Source organism: Herpailurus yagouaroundi, unplaced genomic scaffold (genome assembly GCF_014898765.1).
Source record: "Herpailurus yagouaroundi ecotype Mexico unplaced genomic scaffold, PumYag 195, whole genome shotgun sequence".
NCBI lineage: Eukaryota > Metazoa > Chordata > Mammalia > Carnivora > Felidae > Herpailurus > Herpailurus yagouaroundi.
Genome location: NW_024412426.1, coordinates 13040552 through 13057379, shown reverse-complemented (window position 1 = coordinate 13057379; position 16828 = coordinate 13040552). Strand labels below are relative to the sequence as shown.

The 16828-nt window shown below is 32.9% G+C and overlaps 1 protein-coding gene across 1 annotated transcript in view; it reads right to left on the bottom strand.

Annotated features, from left to right (window-relative positions):
* Positions 1-16828, bottom strand: part of ODR4 (odr-4 GPCR localization factor homolog) — a 35761-nt gene that overhangs the window by 7659 nt on the left and 11274 nt on the right. The window contains exons 5-12 of the mRNA XM_040446612.1: positions 16066-16172; positions 14960-14996; positions 14013-14153; positions 12930-13025; positions 11768-11836; positions 9066-9194; positions 8082-8172; positions 4645-4830 (exon numbers count right to left, since the gene is read on the bottom strand). Coding sequence (XP_040302546.1) covers positions 4645-4830; positions 8082-8172; positions 9066-9194; positions 11768-11836; positions 12930-13025; positions 14013-14153; positions 14960-14996; positions 16066-16172 — 856 coding nt within the window. The remainder of the gene's footprint in view (positions 1-4644; positions 4831-8081; positions 8173-9065; positions 9195-11767; positions 11837-12929; positions 13026-14012; positions 14154-14959; positions 14997-16065; positions 16173-16828) is intronic.

The following is a 16828-nucleotide window of genomic DNA, read 5'->3' as shown; positions in this document are numbered from 1 at the left end:
TGGGGGGGGGGGGGGGTGGGGGGGGTGGGTGATGGGTATTGAGGAGGGCACCTTTTGGGATGAGCACTGGGTGTTGTATGGAAACCAATTTGACAATAAACTTCATATACTGAAAAAAAAAATAAATTCAAGGTAAAATAGATAATTTCCTGGATTTAAAATGTCTTTACAGACATCTTTATATCTCAATATAACAGCACAGGCTCACAAGTATGATACGTAAACTTATGGAAACAGTTATTTGTGGTACCAAAATGAATGAAAGAGAAAGGAAAAAATGCCTATTTTTACTGATTTCCCATGAAGATAAGTTTACTGTCATTTTCAGAAATCATCTTTAGCAACTACTTCATTATAATCTAGGCTATCACTGTTTCTTTTTCCCTCTTCAAGCATAGGATGAAAGTACTTTAAAGACAAACTCAAAACCCCCTTCTCTTTTTTTTCTCCCATATCACATTGGTTGCAAAGGCTAACAAACTCTTATCATGAATTATCTCTAGAACCATTCAGTCTTCTATATTTCCAGTTTTCTAGTTTTCTCAAGGGCTCTAACACTTTAGTTCTAGATTACATTAGCCCACCCCTAACTTTATATTTCCCCTAACTTCACCTATAGATCAAAAGGTTGAATGCAACAGCACACTTTTTTTTTTTTTTAATTTTTTTTTCAACGTTTATTTATTTTTGGGACAGAGAGAGACAGAGCATGAACGGGGGAGGGGCAGAGAGAGAGGGGGACACAGAATCAGAAACAGGCTCCAGGCTCTGAGCCATCAGCCCAGAGCCTGACGCGGGGCTCAAACTCACGGACCGCGAGATCGTGACCTGGCTGAAGTCAGACACTTAACCGACTGCGCCACCCAGGCGCCCCGCAACAGCACACTTTTATTCATGGTAGCACACACACACAACTCTGGCTTTTCTGTCAGTAAATAAAATAAATAATTTCTATTAGTAAATAAAATAAAAAAACTTTTTTTGGGGGGCCACTAAAATCCTTGTATCTGTAACAAATAAAAATAATGGATGAAGCAGAAATTAAACTTATTTCTAAAGGATTTTTTTTTTACTTGAGTACTTGTATTTAAAGAGCACAAAAATGGTTTTGTCATGATGTTGCTTACACATTTCACATTGAATTGTTACCTGCAAAAGTCATGCTCTAGTAATGTCAAATCCTCTGCACAAATAATTTACTTCTCTAAAAAAAGATTTCATTGCTCTATTTCCATTTTGAATCTGTCATACAAAATCATATTGCTTTGATACAAATCTGAGATCATTTACTGAAGCAGAGCCATAACAACTTATTTGTGCTTGTTTTTGGTGGGGACTTTTAGGACTTTAATTCAAATCTCAGACATTATGTCATTTTCCTAGTATCTGAAATTTAAATGCAAATAACATGATTCGATAGGAAGTTAGATCTTAATCATTCCTTAAAACCAGGTAATTTTAACTTCAGACAAGCCCCAAATTAATCATGTGAGAAAGTAGAGCAACTGTCAACAAACAAGAAAAAACAAGAGCCATAATGAATGCATGTTAAGTTATCAACGTGATCAATTTTATTCCAAGCTATTGATAGTTAGGACTGTTTAGATGCTTTAAATAAAATGTTAGGACTTGAACTCCTTAGTGGTCTTCTTCCCCATCCCTGAATACTAAAGTAATGAGGTTTCACTATAACCAGTGATGTAGTTGTAAAAATACATGTTCATTAGTACTTCTCTCTTTCCTTCATAATTATCAATGTTTAACCAAACAACAATTAATTAGCTCTAATAAAAAGACACAATTGGCAAAGATGAGTTTCACCAGATTTTAAAGGTAGGTCTCCAAATTTTTAGCTGATACTGTAGATAAAATACATCTGAGTTATTAAGTTAATATCTAGTAGGAGATGACTAACACACCTAAGAAATTCTAAAGCCACAGTTATCCCTCACCTTAAGTGAGTCATTTTTACAAACAAATTGTTCTTCATCCCTTAAGTCATTTAAAAGTATGTTATTTTAAGGTACTTACCTGGCAAAATATGTATTTCAAACATAGCAACTACTTGGCAAGTATATTATAGTATAGAAATAATAATAATCAGCAAATAATAACACCAAATACTTAGAAAATTAAGCCAGATACTTATAACAAGTTTAACACCCCTAAATGTACAGTAATTGATTTTAATTTTTGAACTTGAACAACTGAACTCCACTTTTTATGATTTTACACAAAACTCTAATTTCAAATATTTAGGAAAATCTATGTATACCATAAAATACTACTTTTATACTTTATGTTAACATTTTTCATTATAATTCAGAAGGTTCATTTTTTAAAAGTTTTATAATAATGCTAGTTAATATCATCTTACAGTTATGTATCTCTTTTTGTTTAGAAAGTATTTTCCCTAACATTTATATTATATTCTCATATCAACCCCAAGAGTATCTGGGGTTCAGAGGTGAATTGTTTAAAGTCACACAGATGTAAGTGACACACCTGGACTCAGTTAAAATATTATCTCCATAAAATTATGCATCTAATATTTTTCAACGTTTATTTATTTTGGGGACAGGGAGAGACAGAGCATGAACGGGGGAGGGGCAGAGAGAGAGGGAGACACAGAATCGGAAACAGGCTCCAGGCTCTGAGCCATCAGCCCAGAGCCTGACGCGGGGCTCGAACTCATGGACCGCAAGATCATGACCTGGCTGAAGTCGGACGCTTAACCGACTGCGCCACCCAGGCGCCCCATGCATCTAATATTTTTTAGTAAACTAATAAATGAATAAATGAGTGACAAATAAATTGAGAAATAAAGAAGTGAGTAAGTGAATATAGTTCTAAACCAATAGGATACTAATGAAAAAGCACTTGATTTTTCTACTAAAATGTTTGTTTTTACCCTGTCCCATAATTTGGGAATATGTTATTTTGTTATTAAATATGCTAATTACCAAATCATTCCTTCTAATTCAACAAAAACTTGACGAAGCAAAACTAATATAATTCTAGACAAGTCATATTCTTGGCCACAATACATCTGATGCTAGTGTTCAATTCCTAAAAAAAACCTAGATTTACTTTTAGTGCATTCATCATTCAAAATGAACTCAAATGTCACAGAATGAACACAAATGCTCTCAGATTTTTTTCTAATCCCAGACAAGGATAATGCCTGTGCTGAATGTTCTGATAATTCTGTTCATCCCTCTATTACAGAACTAATCACCTTGTTTTAGAATAACTCATTTTTCTCTATTTCCCACTATACCATGAGCTTCTAATAGTCAGGACTATATATTTGATCTCTAGAACCCTCATGCTTAATACAGAATAGGCAATCAAAAATAATCAATCAGGGGTGCCTGGGTGGCTCAGACGGTTGAGTGTCCGACTTTTGATTTTGGCTCAGGTCACGATCCCACGGTTTGTGAGACTGAGCCCAGCATCAGGCTTCACAGTGCAGAGCCTGCTTGGAATTATCTCCCTCTCCCTCTGCCCCTTCCCTGATCATGTTCTCTCTTTCTCTCTCAAGAAAAATAAATTAAAAGAAAATTTTTTTAAGTAATCATTCAAACACTAATTTGGGATTTATGTACATTTCAAAAACAGTGCAGACTCCGTAAAGAAGCACATTTCCCATAATGAAGTAGTATCTTCAATACATCATATAATACTAGAAAAACATATAATCTAGAAATCATGAGTTTGACACAAGATACATTTAAGTATACACAGCTAAACTTTCCAAGTTGCTGTCTTGTTCCTTTGTGTTCGTAATGTTAAACTCTTCCTACTCAAGTTAATCCATCTCTATACTAGATTACCAGCATAAAAAAAAAAATCACATATTTTTAAATGTTCGTCTGTTTAATATGTTTAAACATGTTTAATATGTTTAAATAACATGTTTAAATATGTTTAATATGTTTCATCACATATTTTTAAATGTTTCAGGAAGCCTGCTATACACTCTTGTACACTTATTTGTAGATATGTTTTCATATCCTGCCTTCACTAGAAACAAAACAAAAACAAAGCAAAGCAAAACAAAACAAAAACAGCCTTCCAAAATGTAAGGTCAAATGTGAAAGTGACAGGGGAAGAAATTATGTTACATAATTAGATGCTATGGCAAATCTGTGCTCTATAAAAATAAAGTTGATCTAATGTTTGGAACTGCCTTTTTCAGCTTAGTATCCCAATTATATGAAAGAGACAAGAAATAGAGGCCAATATATGAAAAAGATGTTTAATAAAGTGTTTAAAAAACACTGCGACATTATGCTTAACCAAATATTAAGATAATGAATTTTAAGAAAACTTTCCATATAATAAAACAAATACCTTAAGAGCTATATATTTCCACTTATTTAAGGATGAATTTTTTTAATGAAGATCTACTTGCTAGGCTTAGAAAAATTTTAAGTATCTTAAATTTTGGTAGAATTTTCCAAGAAAACACTGACTACATGTTCATCATATGTAGAAATTAAACAGACACATTTTTAAATGTCTTGAAAATATCAAACAGAACTAGTGTCAAAGAAATCTAAAGACATATTTAAACTAGATGCCTCATAGGTAATCTTAGGAAAAGTTTAATGAGGTTCTTAAGTAACATTATATAATTACCTGTGTTTATTTCCTCTGCAATTTCCAAATCTTCTATTTGAATCATATGATCTAACATCTCTATAAAATGGTCTCTCATTTCTTCAGCTGACTCATCACCAAATTTATAATCACATAACATTATAGTGGATCCCGGAATGGGGACAAAAACTCGGTGAGGGAGGATGTGAAACTCTTTTTCAGAATCTAAATGGAGAAGGAACATTATCAATATTTAGATAGGTCTGTCACTAGGATCAGTGATATATTTTGATAAGTATATGAAAATATACACTAATAAAAACAAAACCTAAAAGGTCTTTTCATTTTCTAATTGATCTTACACAAAATTGCTCTTACTGAATTCTGCTTTACCTTAACACCCCTGGCCTCTGCAAGGGACTCCATGTTGCTCCTATGAAATGTAAACTTACCCACTGCCTTCAGTGTGAAGATACTGTTACTTATATATTCTTGAAATATCCACTGTCCTATGAAAGAATACCCAATAGAGAATTTTGTCCCTGGTCTCAGAAATGGTTGTTTTTCTTATTTCTTACTTTCTTATTGTACTTCTTACAAGCAATGGATTTTATAAAAATAGTATTTCTCTTCTTCATGTAAGTTTGGAGCCAAATTAGTGGCCCACTTACACCAAGTGTATAGGACATGATAGTACATTTCACACTAATCTTACCACTGACTTCATCTTACTAGATCTAGGCTGATTACATGTTGTATATACGAATCTTACTGTAACTTCATCCTGCTTTCTTTTTCATTTTCCCTTTACCTCATTCTTACCGCTAGTATTTATCTTGTTATCTTGTTAACTGTAATACCTTTTTGCAAACAGCCTTAAATTATCAATAGAAAAAATAATCTGGATATAAATAAACAGTATTTCATTCTTTGAATACTCACAAAGTAAAATATAATACTTCCCCTAATTTTTAACATAGTCACTGGTCTACATAAACACATAATAATTGTTTAGTTCAACACCATGATTCTAATGAACTATTAACAAAGATAGAGATATTGTGTAAAGAATGACCTCTTTCAGCAATGGATGTGATTAAATAAGCTACCAATATACAGATCAAATAGAAAACTAGGGCTCACTTTAGTAGCAATCTACATTTCCTTGTCAGGAAACTAGTAGTAGCTTTATAAAACTATAAACAGAAGATGATGAAGGCGGCCTTAAGTGTCACAGGAAATGCTATGACTTAAAAATTATGTGTTCTTACCAGATTCTGCTTATTATCTTGTTTTCATATGAGAACTGGGAGAAAAATTTTACTATTTGACCAGGCTGCCTCCTAGCTGTAATATTATATTACTGCAATTTTTACTGTAGCATGTATATTGTCCACACATTGAAATTAGGGATGTATTATTTTATTCTGGGCTACAGTTTCTTATAACAGGCTAATGTAATTAGCTAAGGCCTCAAAGGCCACTCAATTACCAGTGAAAACTTTTATTTTTATTGAAAATTTAGGAATAATATTAGATTGTAACATTAACTTCTAATACATCAAACTTAACGTATACATATCACAACTGCTATGAGAAGTAATTTTACTACTTGAACATCACCAAAAATTTCAAAACACTAGCTCACTTAATATAAAACAATATCAATGCATTTTTAAATGCTTTAAATAGAGTATTTAACTAAAGTGTGTGATAGGGTAGGTCTTTGGCATTAATGGTGAATGTATCCCTATGTCCCCAAAAATCCTAAAATTCACAGTTCAATTATAGCACAGTCTGTTGCTTAGAAAGTGAAGTAATGTTTAGCACCAGGAGAGTTATTACATACACAAAGTTAAGTAGTAAAAACAAGGTCACACTGGGGCACCTGGGTGGCTCAGTAGGTTATTAAAAGTCTCTCTCTCTTTTTTTTTTAAGTTTAAAGTTTATTTCTGAGCCAGACAGAGTGCATGAGCGGGGGAGGGAGAAAGGGGGAGAGAGAGAGAAAGAGAGAGAGAGAGAGAGAGAGAGAGAGAGAGACAGAGAGAGAGAGAGAGACAGGACCCAAGCAGCCTCCACACTGTTAGGTCAGAGCCCAATGGGAGGTTCGATCTCATGAATCATGAGATCATGACCTGAGCCAAAACCAAGAGTTGGATACTTAACTGACTGAGCCACCCAGGCACCCTGCATTTGACTCTAGATTTTGGCTCAGGTCATAATCTCAGCAGTTCATGAGATTGAGCCCTGCTGCAGTGGGTTCTGCACTGACAGTGCAGAGCCTGCTTGGGATTCTCTCTCCCTCTCTGCCCCTCCTTTGCTCTCTCTCTCTCTCAAAAACAGTAAATGAATTAAAACACACACACACACACACACACACACACACACACACACACACACGGCCACACTGACACGAGGCTGATAGGCTGGTAGGCTGGGTGACTAATTGACCAGGTTTTACATACTTCACAAAACAAAAATCTCAATCTAACTGCTGCATATAAAATTCAAATTCATGTCTCAGCAAACTATACATTATTACTAAATGGAGCTTCAGGGTTACTTGTGAAGTACAGAAAGGACAAATGTTAAATTAAATCTGGCAAGTCCACCAATCTATCATACTACAGATATAAAAGAGATAATTAGTCCACCAAACCTAATATACTAGCTATCAGTAGTCCTAAAAGAAGTTAGTTATACAGAGAAGATTTTCCTATAAACATAAAAATATTCCCTTAACAAGCTAATGTACATGTTTCATTTAGATACATATTCAACTATGAATTGCAAATGCACTCACACCTGAATGGTTGGAAGGTAGAGAAAAGTGTGTAACTTCAAAAAGCATACTCAATATTATAATTCTCCTTTTGAGTAAAAAAAAAATATTATTAACACAAATTACATAAATGGTATAGTTTATATTTCTCAAAAGATGGAATAATTATAAAAGGTTAAGACAGAATGACCCAGTCTTTTTCAAATCTAATAAAGTTTGTTATAGTAATAATGAGAAGTATATAAATTAGTATACAAAAAAACTTAGGAAAGATCAACTGCATATATACTACAAATTAATACCTACTAAAAATTTATTATATAATACTTAACACTAATAAATATTTTGTTTTGGATAAATTTTTTTTAAACACCAGATATTAATTTAATAATATTAGCTTTAAAATGTTAATACAGTTTACCCATTCTGGCAGAAATTCATGCAGAGTTTACAAAAAATATCCTCCCTCAGATTTTAAAAATGTTGACAGATTTGCTATTGTAAGGTGTTTCAAACATTTTTTTGGGGGGTGGCAACTGAAAAATTGTCATTTGCTAAAAAAAGTAAAAGATGCCATATCGTTATAAAAGACAAATATAGGTAGTTACAAAAGATAACATATCTATTACATTTTGACATCCTATTACTGTATTGATAACACACACATAAAAAGTTCTTAATTTTATACTCATAACTTTTTTTTCTGGAACTTCATTCAAAAGCAGATCCTCAAATAGTATTTCACAACGATCTGCAACTGTATTCAATATATCTCTCTTCATTGCCTATTAAAAAAAAAAAATCACAATAAGAAATGAAATCCGTGACTTTAGATTTGCATTATTTTATTACCACTCCCCCCCCAACATAGTTGACCTCCCTGTATAATCATGTTCACTACAATAATTGGTGGTACATCATCTCATTTTTGTTAAAGTTTATTTATTTGAGTGAGAGAGAGATAGAGAGCAAGCTCAGGGGAGGGGCAGAGAGAGAATCCCAATCGCTGATAGTGTGGAGTCTGATGTGGGGCTCCATGCCACAAACCATGAAATCATGACCTGAGCCCAAATCAAGTCACTTAAGTGACTGAGTCACCCAGGCGCCCCACATCATTCCATTTTTTTAATATCCATTGCTTTAACATGATTAACACATTAACAGTCTAACAGCACATTTGCCTAGCCTTCATTTAAATAATTAATTAAAACCAAATAAATGAATGAAATTTTGTATCTAAACAAATAAAGCTAGTGTTCCAAATTAGGAAATGTATAATTATAACAAAAGTGCCAGTCATCATTTTTTAAATTTCTGAATTATCCAGATTATAGAATACTAGGTAGTAATATTTCCAATGAATACTTTTCCTGTTATTTATAAAGTTTAACTTCCTTCTGAAGAGATAATTTCAAATGTACTACTATATCAAAACTGTGGATCACTGAATAAATATGTATAATCATCACTTTAAAAAAAGGCATAGACCAGATATCCTACAGATGAAAATCTTGGGACCAACGACATGGTACATTTGGATTAGCTAAGAGATTTGACCTTTATCAGTTAAAATCAAATTAATAATTATGAAATCAGAGATTGAAATAAGATTTTAGGATTTTTGAATAGTTATGTTAACATGCTTCTGTTTTTCATACAGCAGTTATTCCTTCTGTACCTGCACAGCATCTTTAACCTTGGGTTTACTGCTATGAATATAAGCTCTGCATTTCACGGCACCCTTAAGGTTTACCGAGCCACTGCAGATCTGGACTGTGGCTGTGGATCTGCGGTCTGAATTCAGAAGCTGAAAGACAAAATCTATTTAAGTTCTAAGAGCCAATAATTATTAACTATATGAAACATTTAAACATTATATAAGCCATTTCATGAAGTGAGATAGAATTTCTGACTGAACCAAGTGTTTGAAAATACCTTCCATAAATTACTAAAAGGCCTTCACATTCCTTATTAAATTATATATTATTTTCTGAGTATTTTAAATGTACTCTGAAGTAAAACACAACCCCCAAAATGGGACACAGTAAAAATGAAAATTCTAAGTATACCTGGAATAAATAGGGTCAATTCTGAAGAACAAACACAAATCATGTAACTTGTGAATAGTGCTATGCGCCTCTGCAATAATAATAATAATAATAATAATAATAATCAGGAAAAAAGGAGGAAAAATGGTGAAGAAACTGAAAGACATGACTATGTAGCTACTGAGAGCACATGAATAGTTAATATCTAATGTAATTCAGGCAAAGTTAGTTTGGGGTTTTTTTGCGTGTGTTTTTTAAAGAATTTAAAGTTAATACAGTCAAGGTCTTATTGGTAAAAAAATCTGTCATAAACCAAAAAATTCAAAATGTTCCAGGACTGGTTAAAACAAAGTTTATCCTCAAACCAAGCAGCAGGGTGATAATGCTCATACTGTACCTGGAATAAGCCTATGATCCTTGTAGAGATCATTGATATATCAATAAGGTGAGGGTGGAGGAGGAATACTGGGCTTCCTTTATCCACTACACAGAACTTTACTACAAATGAAACTATTCCATTTTGGAACATAATGCCTTTTTTATGTATTTAATATCTAATTTATATGTCTTACAATATACAACACATTTTTATTAAAAAAAAATTTTTTTAACGTTTATTTATTTTTGAGACAGAGAGAGACAGAGTATGAACAGGGGAGGGTCAGAGAGAGGGAGACACAGAATCTGAAACAGGCTCCAGGCTCTGAGCTGTCAGCACAGAGCCCGACACGGGGCTCGAACTCACAGACAGCGAGATCATGACCTGAGCCGAAGTCGGCCGCCCAACCGACTGAGCCACCCAGGCGCCCCTATACAACACATTCTTAACATATACATGTATAAATTAGGGCACTATTTTCCACAAAGTACTAGACTATATATAAAAGACTACACACACACACACACACACACACATACACAGATGGAGGAGAGTTTTCAAAAGATATAAGGACTAACTTACTCCTTTTTGGTGGAAATGTACCTGTATGCTACAAAGATCAACTCCTTTTGGTTTCTTTGGACTCAGGAACAAACTAGCTTAAAAAGAGACTCTGGGAACCTAATTTGGTCATAACTGGAGGAATTTTGTGACACTGATATGGTATTTTGGAAAAGAAAAAGATCCATCTGGTTACGGTGACCAAGAACTTTACAGAAGTGGTGGTAGCATTTGGGGTAGATCTTAAAGTATGGATAGGATTCTGACTGCCTGAATGACAGAGAAACGACTGTACTGGCCAAGACACATGGCTCAGAAAATAAACAGAATTTTAAAGGCACAGAAAGCAAACCTCTGAAACTTTTCTAACTAGTCAGTATAGAGCAATGAAGGAATTTAAAACAAGGAGATTATTAACACAATCAGTGCCTAACCTTATATACACTCAACAAATATTTTGTGAAAAAAAAAACCTAACAAGTAAGACTTTAGATACAACTATTCCATTTAGGAACATAATGCCTTATTTTATATATTTAATATCTAATGTATATGTTTTACATATCTAGTAAAAAGCATACAGGTACAGGAATAGTTTTAAAACAAGGGACACTTCTAACCTCAAAGGTACTAACAAGAGAAATTGAGAACTATGTTGATTGGCATTAAGTCCAATGACAATCTAGTAAACGCTCTATTGCTAAACACAGAGAAGGAAAAGAAAGGAAAACAGCCTCCTATGAAAATTACTTTTAAGTCTATTTTACTTAGGTAAAATAACATACAATAAAAAAAAATCCTGTTCTACATGCATACTTTTAGGAATAATTAATGGCTTTAACTTTTTATTTTTCAAGATATCCAATTCTCAACTTCTGAAAAGAAGAGGTGTGTAATTTAAAACAACCATATAAAAATATAAAAATTGCTAATGCTGTGTGATTTTTAACAAATCAAAGGCAGTATAAATATACTTCAAAATGAAGTATATGACAAGTCTTGGCACATCTCTGCACACATGATTTTAAGTTGTTAAGAACTACAACTTTGCTTATAAAACCTATAACCCAAAATATCACACACATGTATGTATGTGTATGTATGTATATGCTATACGTGTATATATACTGTACTGCATATATATATAAAATACGTACATAAATTGCTATCTACTTGATGCTAAAATTTTAACAGCCTTGAGGCAAAACACCAAAATAGGTTTCATTAAAATAATGTTTCTGGTAAATAAATTTCCTAGAACTGGACATTTTGTACACCTTATGTTTCTAAAGTTCTTTAATTCTCTAATTATAAAAACCAGAACAATTTTATTATGATTATTCTAAGAAATAATGTATTTTGATTAGATAAGTAGTATTTTAAAATATTTACCAAATGTGTTAGCACTTTGACATCAAAACAATGACTAGTCGCTTGAACATTTCCTCTAGAAGATTTTTTCTGAAAAAACACAAAAGTTAAAAAACTTGATTATTGAGATCTGAGTGGAATATAAAAGATAATTTAGGAGCCATCCTACATATTCTAAGTAATTTAGAGGAAAAGAAAGTCTTATTATTTGTTTCATATTAGCTTTTTCTATAGATATGTTACTTTGTGTATTCTCTATCAATCAACGTATATTCTTAAAAACCACTAATTCCCTACTTTTGTTTCTCTCAAGCAACAATTGGCAAACTATGGCCTATGGGTCAAGTCTAGACTCCCTCTCGTCTTTGTAAATAAAGTTTTACAGAATACAATCAAGATCATTCATTTACATGTTATCCGTGGCTGCTTTCATGCTACAACAGCAGAGGTGAATAGCTGCCAGAGACCATGTCGCCGACAATGTCTAATATATCTACTATTTGGTTTTTTACAAAAAGTTCACTGACCCTTGCACTAAAGGGGGAAATTACCAAAGTTTCTCCTCAGATCAAAGCTATTTTAGAAGTTTGTATAGATTCCTTCTACAAAATGGCCAAACTTAGTCTTTAAACTGCTATCAAAGTAGAACATGTACCTTTAGTTTCTTGTCTTTTTTTTTTTTAATGTACCTTTAGTTTTAAGCAAGCAGTTTACAATTTGGAAATCAGAATTTAGATGACATGTACTTCTTCAGATTTCAGGATCCAATTAATTCAGAAATAATCTCCCATAATTTTCTGAAAAAACATTTATTTGCTTTACTTTAAAAAACCTTAGGGGGCACCTGGGTGGCTCAGTTGGTTGCCTGTCCAACTTCGGCTCAGGTCATAATCTCAGTTTGTGAGTTCGAGCCCTGCATCGGGCTCTGTGCTGACAGCTCAGAACCTGGAGCCTACTTCCAATTCTGGGTCTCCCTTTCTCTCTCTGCCCCTCCCCTGCTCGTGCTCTGTCTCTCTTGCTCTCAAAAATAAACAAACATTTAAAAAAATGAAAAAAAAAATAAAAGACCTTAGAAATAAGAAGTAGATGGAAACTGTTTTCATGAAGGCAAGAACTAAAGATGTCATTTTTAGTTTTTCCTTAAGTACAAATAATTTCATAAGATGATTTGCTCTCAACTCACCTGCCCTTCTAACAGGTCACAATCTTCATCTTTAACTTGTCCATTAATCAAATAAACACCATTTTCTATTTGCTTGGCCCAGCGTACAAGTCCATTCTTAAAAAAAATATAACATGGATATCTTTCAGATATAATGCCATCTCAATTAAACTCCCTAGAGTCTACTTTTTTCCCACCTGATACACTGAAATGTTAATGTGGTAATCAGTAGTGTGGTATTTATTTATTTCTTGAGTTAACATTTTGCCATTTTTGCTTTGTATATTAAAAAAATTGTTTTTCAGTATAGCTGACACAAAACATTATATTAGTTTCAGGCATACAACATAGTGACCCAACTTCTTTATATGTTATGCTATGCCTACAAGTGTAGCTACCATCTGTCACCATACAACACTATTACAGTATCACTGACTATATCCCTGTGCTGTGTCTTTATTCAGTCTCATAAAAAAAGTATATCCCCCAATTTTTAGCACCTTACTCCTATTTAATAATAGTTTTTCTAAACTTTATCCCAAACTAACATTCATATCACAGACTTAGAAGGCTTAATAATTACATGACCACAGTCAAATAAAATTCAGTAATGCTCATTATCTTAAAAAAGTGAGAAAAGAGAAAGAACCTCAAGAACAAATATATAAGGGAGTATAAAAGGGGAAAAAATAAGCAAGGTCCATCTGCTTCCTTCAACAGAAAAAAAAGAAGAGAAATGATACATGAACAAAAGAATGGTACAGAAATACAAAAAAGGACTGGAAAGGAGAAAACAAAACTCAAGACCAAACAGCATACCTTTTAAATAATTGTATTTTATGTAACTGTATTTTACAATGTACTTAACTACATATTAATTAACAAATATTTACGGAGCACCTATTATGCTAAATGTGTTACCATTATGACGCTGTCCTATCTCTAAATTTCTAATCTGGCTGGGGTAATAAATTAGTCACTCATAATATCATTATAATTAATATGCAATTTATGAGGATCATAAAATGAATGGCTCAGACAACCAGAAAAACAGCAGATTATCTATTCAGCAATCACTAAAGAAAATTCATTTTGCCTTAATACCTTTGTATTTTTCTCCAAAGTATAGCTGACTGAAGTAGTAGACAGCGGGATGTGAATATTAATATGAACTGTACACTCTAAAGAAAGCCATGAAGTTGATAGTCCATTTTGATACTTCCAATCTGCTGGTTTTGCTGAACTCTTTAGCAGTGGGGAAAGTAAAAAACAAAACAAAACAAAACATAAAATATGTGATTTAGGTAAAATATATCAAACAATAAAACATCATAAAACGTACAACATAATAACTCACACAAACTGCTATCTAACATATTGGCCAACTTCTTTCATCAAAGGGCAATAGGTTAAACTAAACAGAAATGAAGCATGCATTAAGTTCACTATTCTTCAGCACATTCCAGACAGCCTTGGCAGCTCCATCCCTCAGTGGTGGGTTGAAAAAGAATCAGATAGTTCATGGGTAGAATTCTGACAAGTCCTCTGGTTCTTCTCACCTGTAGCTTCAATAGTGTCAATTCTGAAGCTTATGATGCAGAGCAAATAATCACTGAGCAACTGACTATTAGGTGTCAGATGTTCTCCTTTCTGTCCTATACCTTGCTAACAGAAAACTGCAAAGTTACTTTTTCACACTGCTTTTAGACATCTTAGCAAAATGTTAGTCTGGATTCTGCTAGTAGGTAGCTTGCTTACTAGGCAATATAGCTAGCTACCAAAAGCCCAGATACTTTTACTACCAGCCACTCAAATAGAATACTAAATATATAAGTAGGTAGGGGAAGCTTAAGAAAAATATTTTAACAATGAAAAAAAACTAAATTTTCCTTATTTGTAATGAAATTAATCACATTTCAAAATAAACAACTGTAGTTGGCTGTGAACATCAATAGGAAGTGAAATTATGGAAAATTATTAAAACTAAATATTTAGTTTTATTTTTAAAATAAATTGCAATACAAAAATCTTTAAAGAGGTATTTTTCTTACCTTTGGATCATGGATATCATAAGTTCGACAAAATATTCTTTACTGGTTAAGGGTAGAAATGACCAAAAAAGATAATTCATTCTTATTAATCAAAAGAAAACAAACCATCAAAAAATAAAAATAAAGTGCATGCATCCAAGAGTTTTTAACAAAATCAGACTACTTTATATACTGAAATATATACACATATATGTTTGCACATATACATCTTGTAACTAAACATATAAAAATATCCATATTTTGTATAAATTTATATAAACACAAAAATCGTTCTGATTATGATACCTATGATGCTGTAAACTATTTCCTATTGCTTAAAATCCTGCCAATCACAATGAATAGAATGCAAGCACTTGCAGAATTTTCCTCAAATACACACCCTCTATAATAGGAGTGCTGCTTTAAATGGAGTCCAGTCTGGAAATGTTTACTGAGTCGAAGGTCCTGTGCATGAAACTTTTAATTACCAAAGGCATTGTAAGCTCAGCTTCGGCAGGAATGATCACTTCTTGAATTTTGCCTTTTCCACATCCTAATTCACTAGGCCCTTGCGCTGCTTAGCTCCCTTGGTGTGGCTGCCTCTTGCCTGGCAGGTACCCTTGCTCTGACAAGATGTAGAGAAAAAGAAGCTAAGGAGCCCCTAAAGTGGCTTTTAGTGTCACTTGATGTTGGCTAAAGACATAATAATTACTTGGATGTTCTACACTGTCCAAATCACTGTATCTGTGCTTTGAACTGACCATTCTGAACTGGGGGTGAAAATTTACCATGATAAAAGAATTACTTTGCCTCAGCTGTAAGTTGGGCTTCTACCTCTCTGTTCCGGACCTACTGAGCTTCAATGTACAGGGGTAGTTAGCAGTTAATGAGCTCAGAATCCCCAGTTCTTTCCACCTTTCTCAAAGTCTTTAATAATCCAAGACATGATTAACAACAATTACTACCATAATTACTATTGGCAGTCCTAATTATGTGTTATATACAGGAAAAACTTACAAGTTATGCCTGTTTTTTAAAATGATGATTTAAATCAATGGGAAACTACTTGCAGGAACATTATTTTGGTCTCATATATTTTAAAATACAAACACCTATACAAAAGATACTTTTTTGTAGAAGAGCAAACGTGAAGTGTCACTCGTTCTGAGACTTCCTCTTCTGTGAAATTCCACAGTCTCCTTTTATTCATAGATTTTTCCATAGCAAATACTAGCTGAAAGAGAGGAAAACAACATCAACTGAATGCAAAATAAGAGAACAAAAATGAGTGCAGAAAAAGATAATTATAATGTCCCTAGGCTCCCAATTAGCTTTAAAATTCCATGATTCTATCGTTAAGTTTTTTTGTCTTCAAAAAAATGACTGAATATTAACCTTTTGGATTCCATTTTTAGGGATGTATAAAATTTGGGTTTTAAATATAAACATACAATTCACTGTCATTAATCAACTGGACATGAGAAATTAATTTGGGGCAATTAACATTTAAGTATAGAATAAATACTTTATTTTAATTAGAATCAGAAATGACAAGTGATTTTTAACCTATAAAAATGAAGCATGTCACCCATTTGGGATTTCTTATTTAAATGTCACAAAAGATGTAAGGCACTACATAAGTACACATAAAATATACTAATAACATAAAAGTAAAAAAAAAAAAATTAGAAAGTGACATGTATTTATGCCAAAATAAGAATTTTAAAAATACATACTTGATATGAGAGGAGTCATAAATGTGACTCAAAGCTTCCTAACAGTAATGTGCACAGACCAACCTAATCTGTTACCTAATTCACATGGTCCATAAACTGAACACAACTGTTGAGAAGAGGCACAACTTTCTTGATAATGAAGAAATTTCTTCAA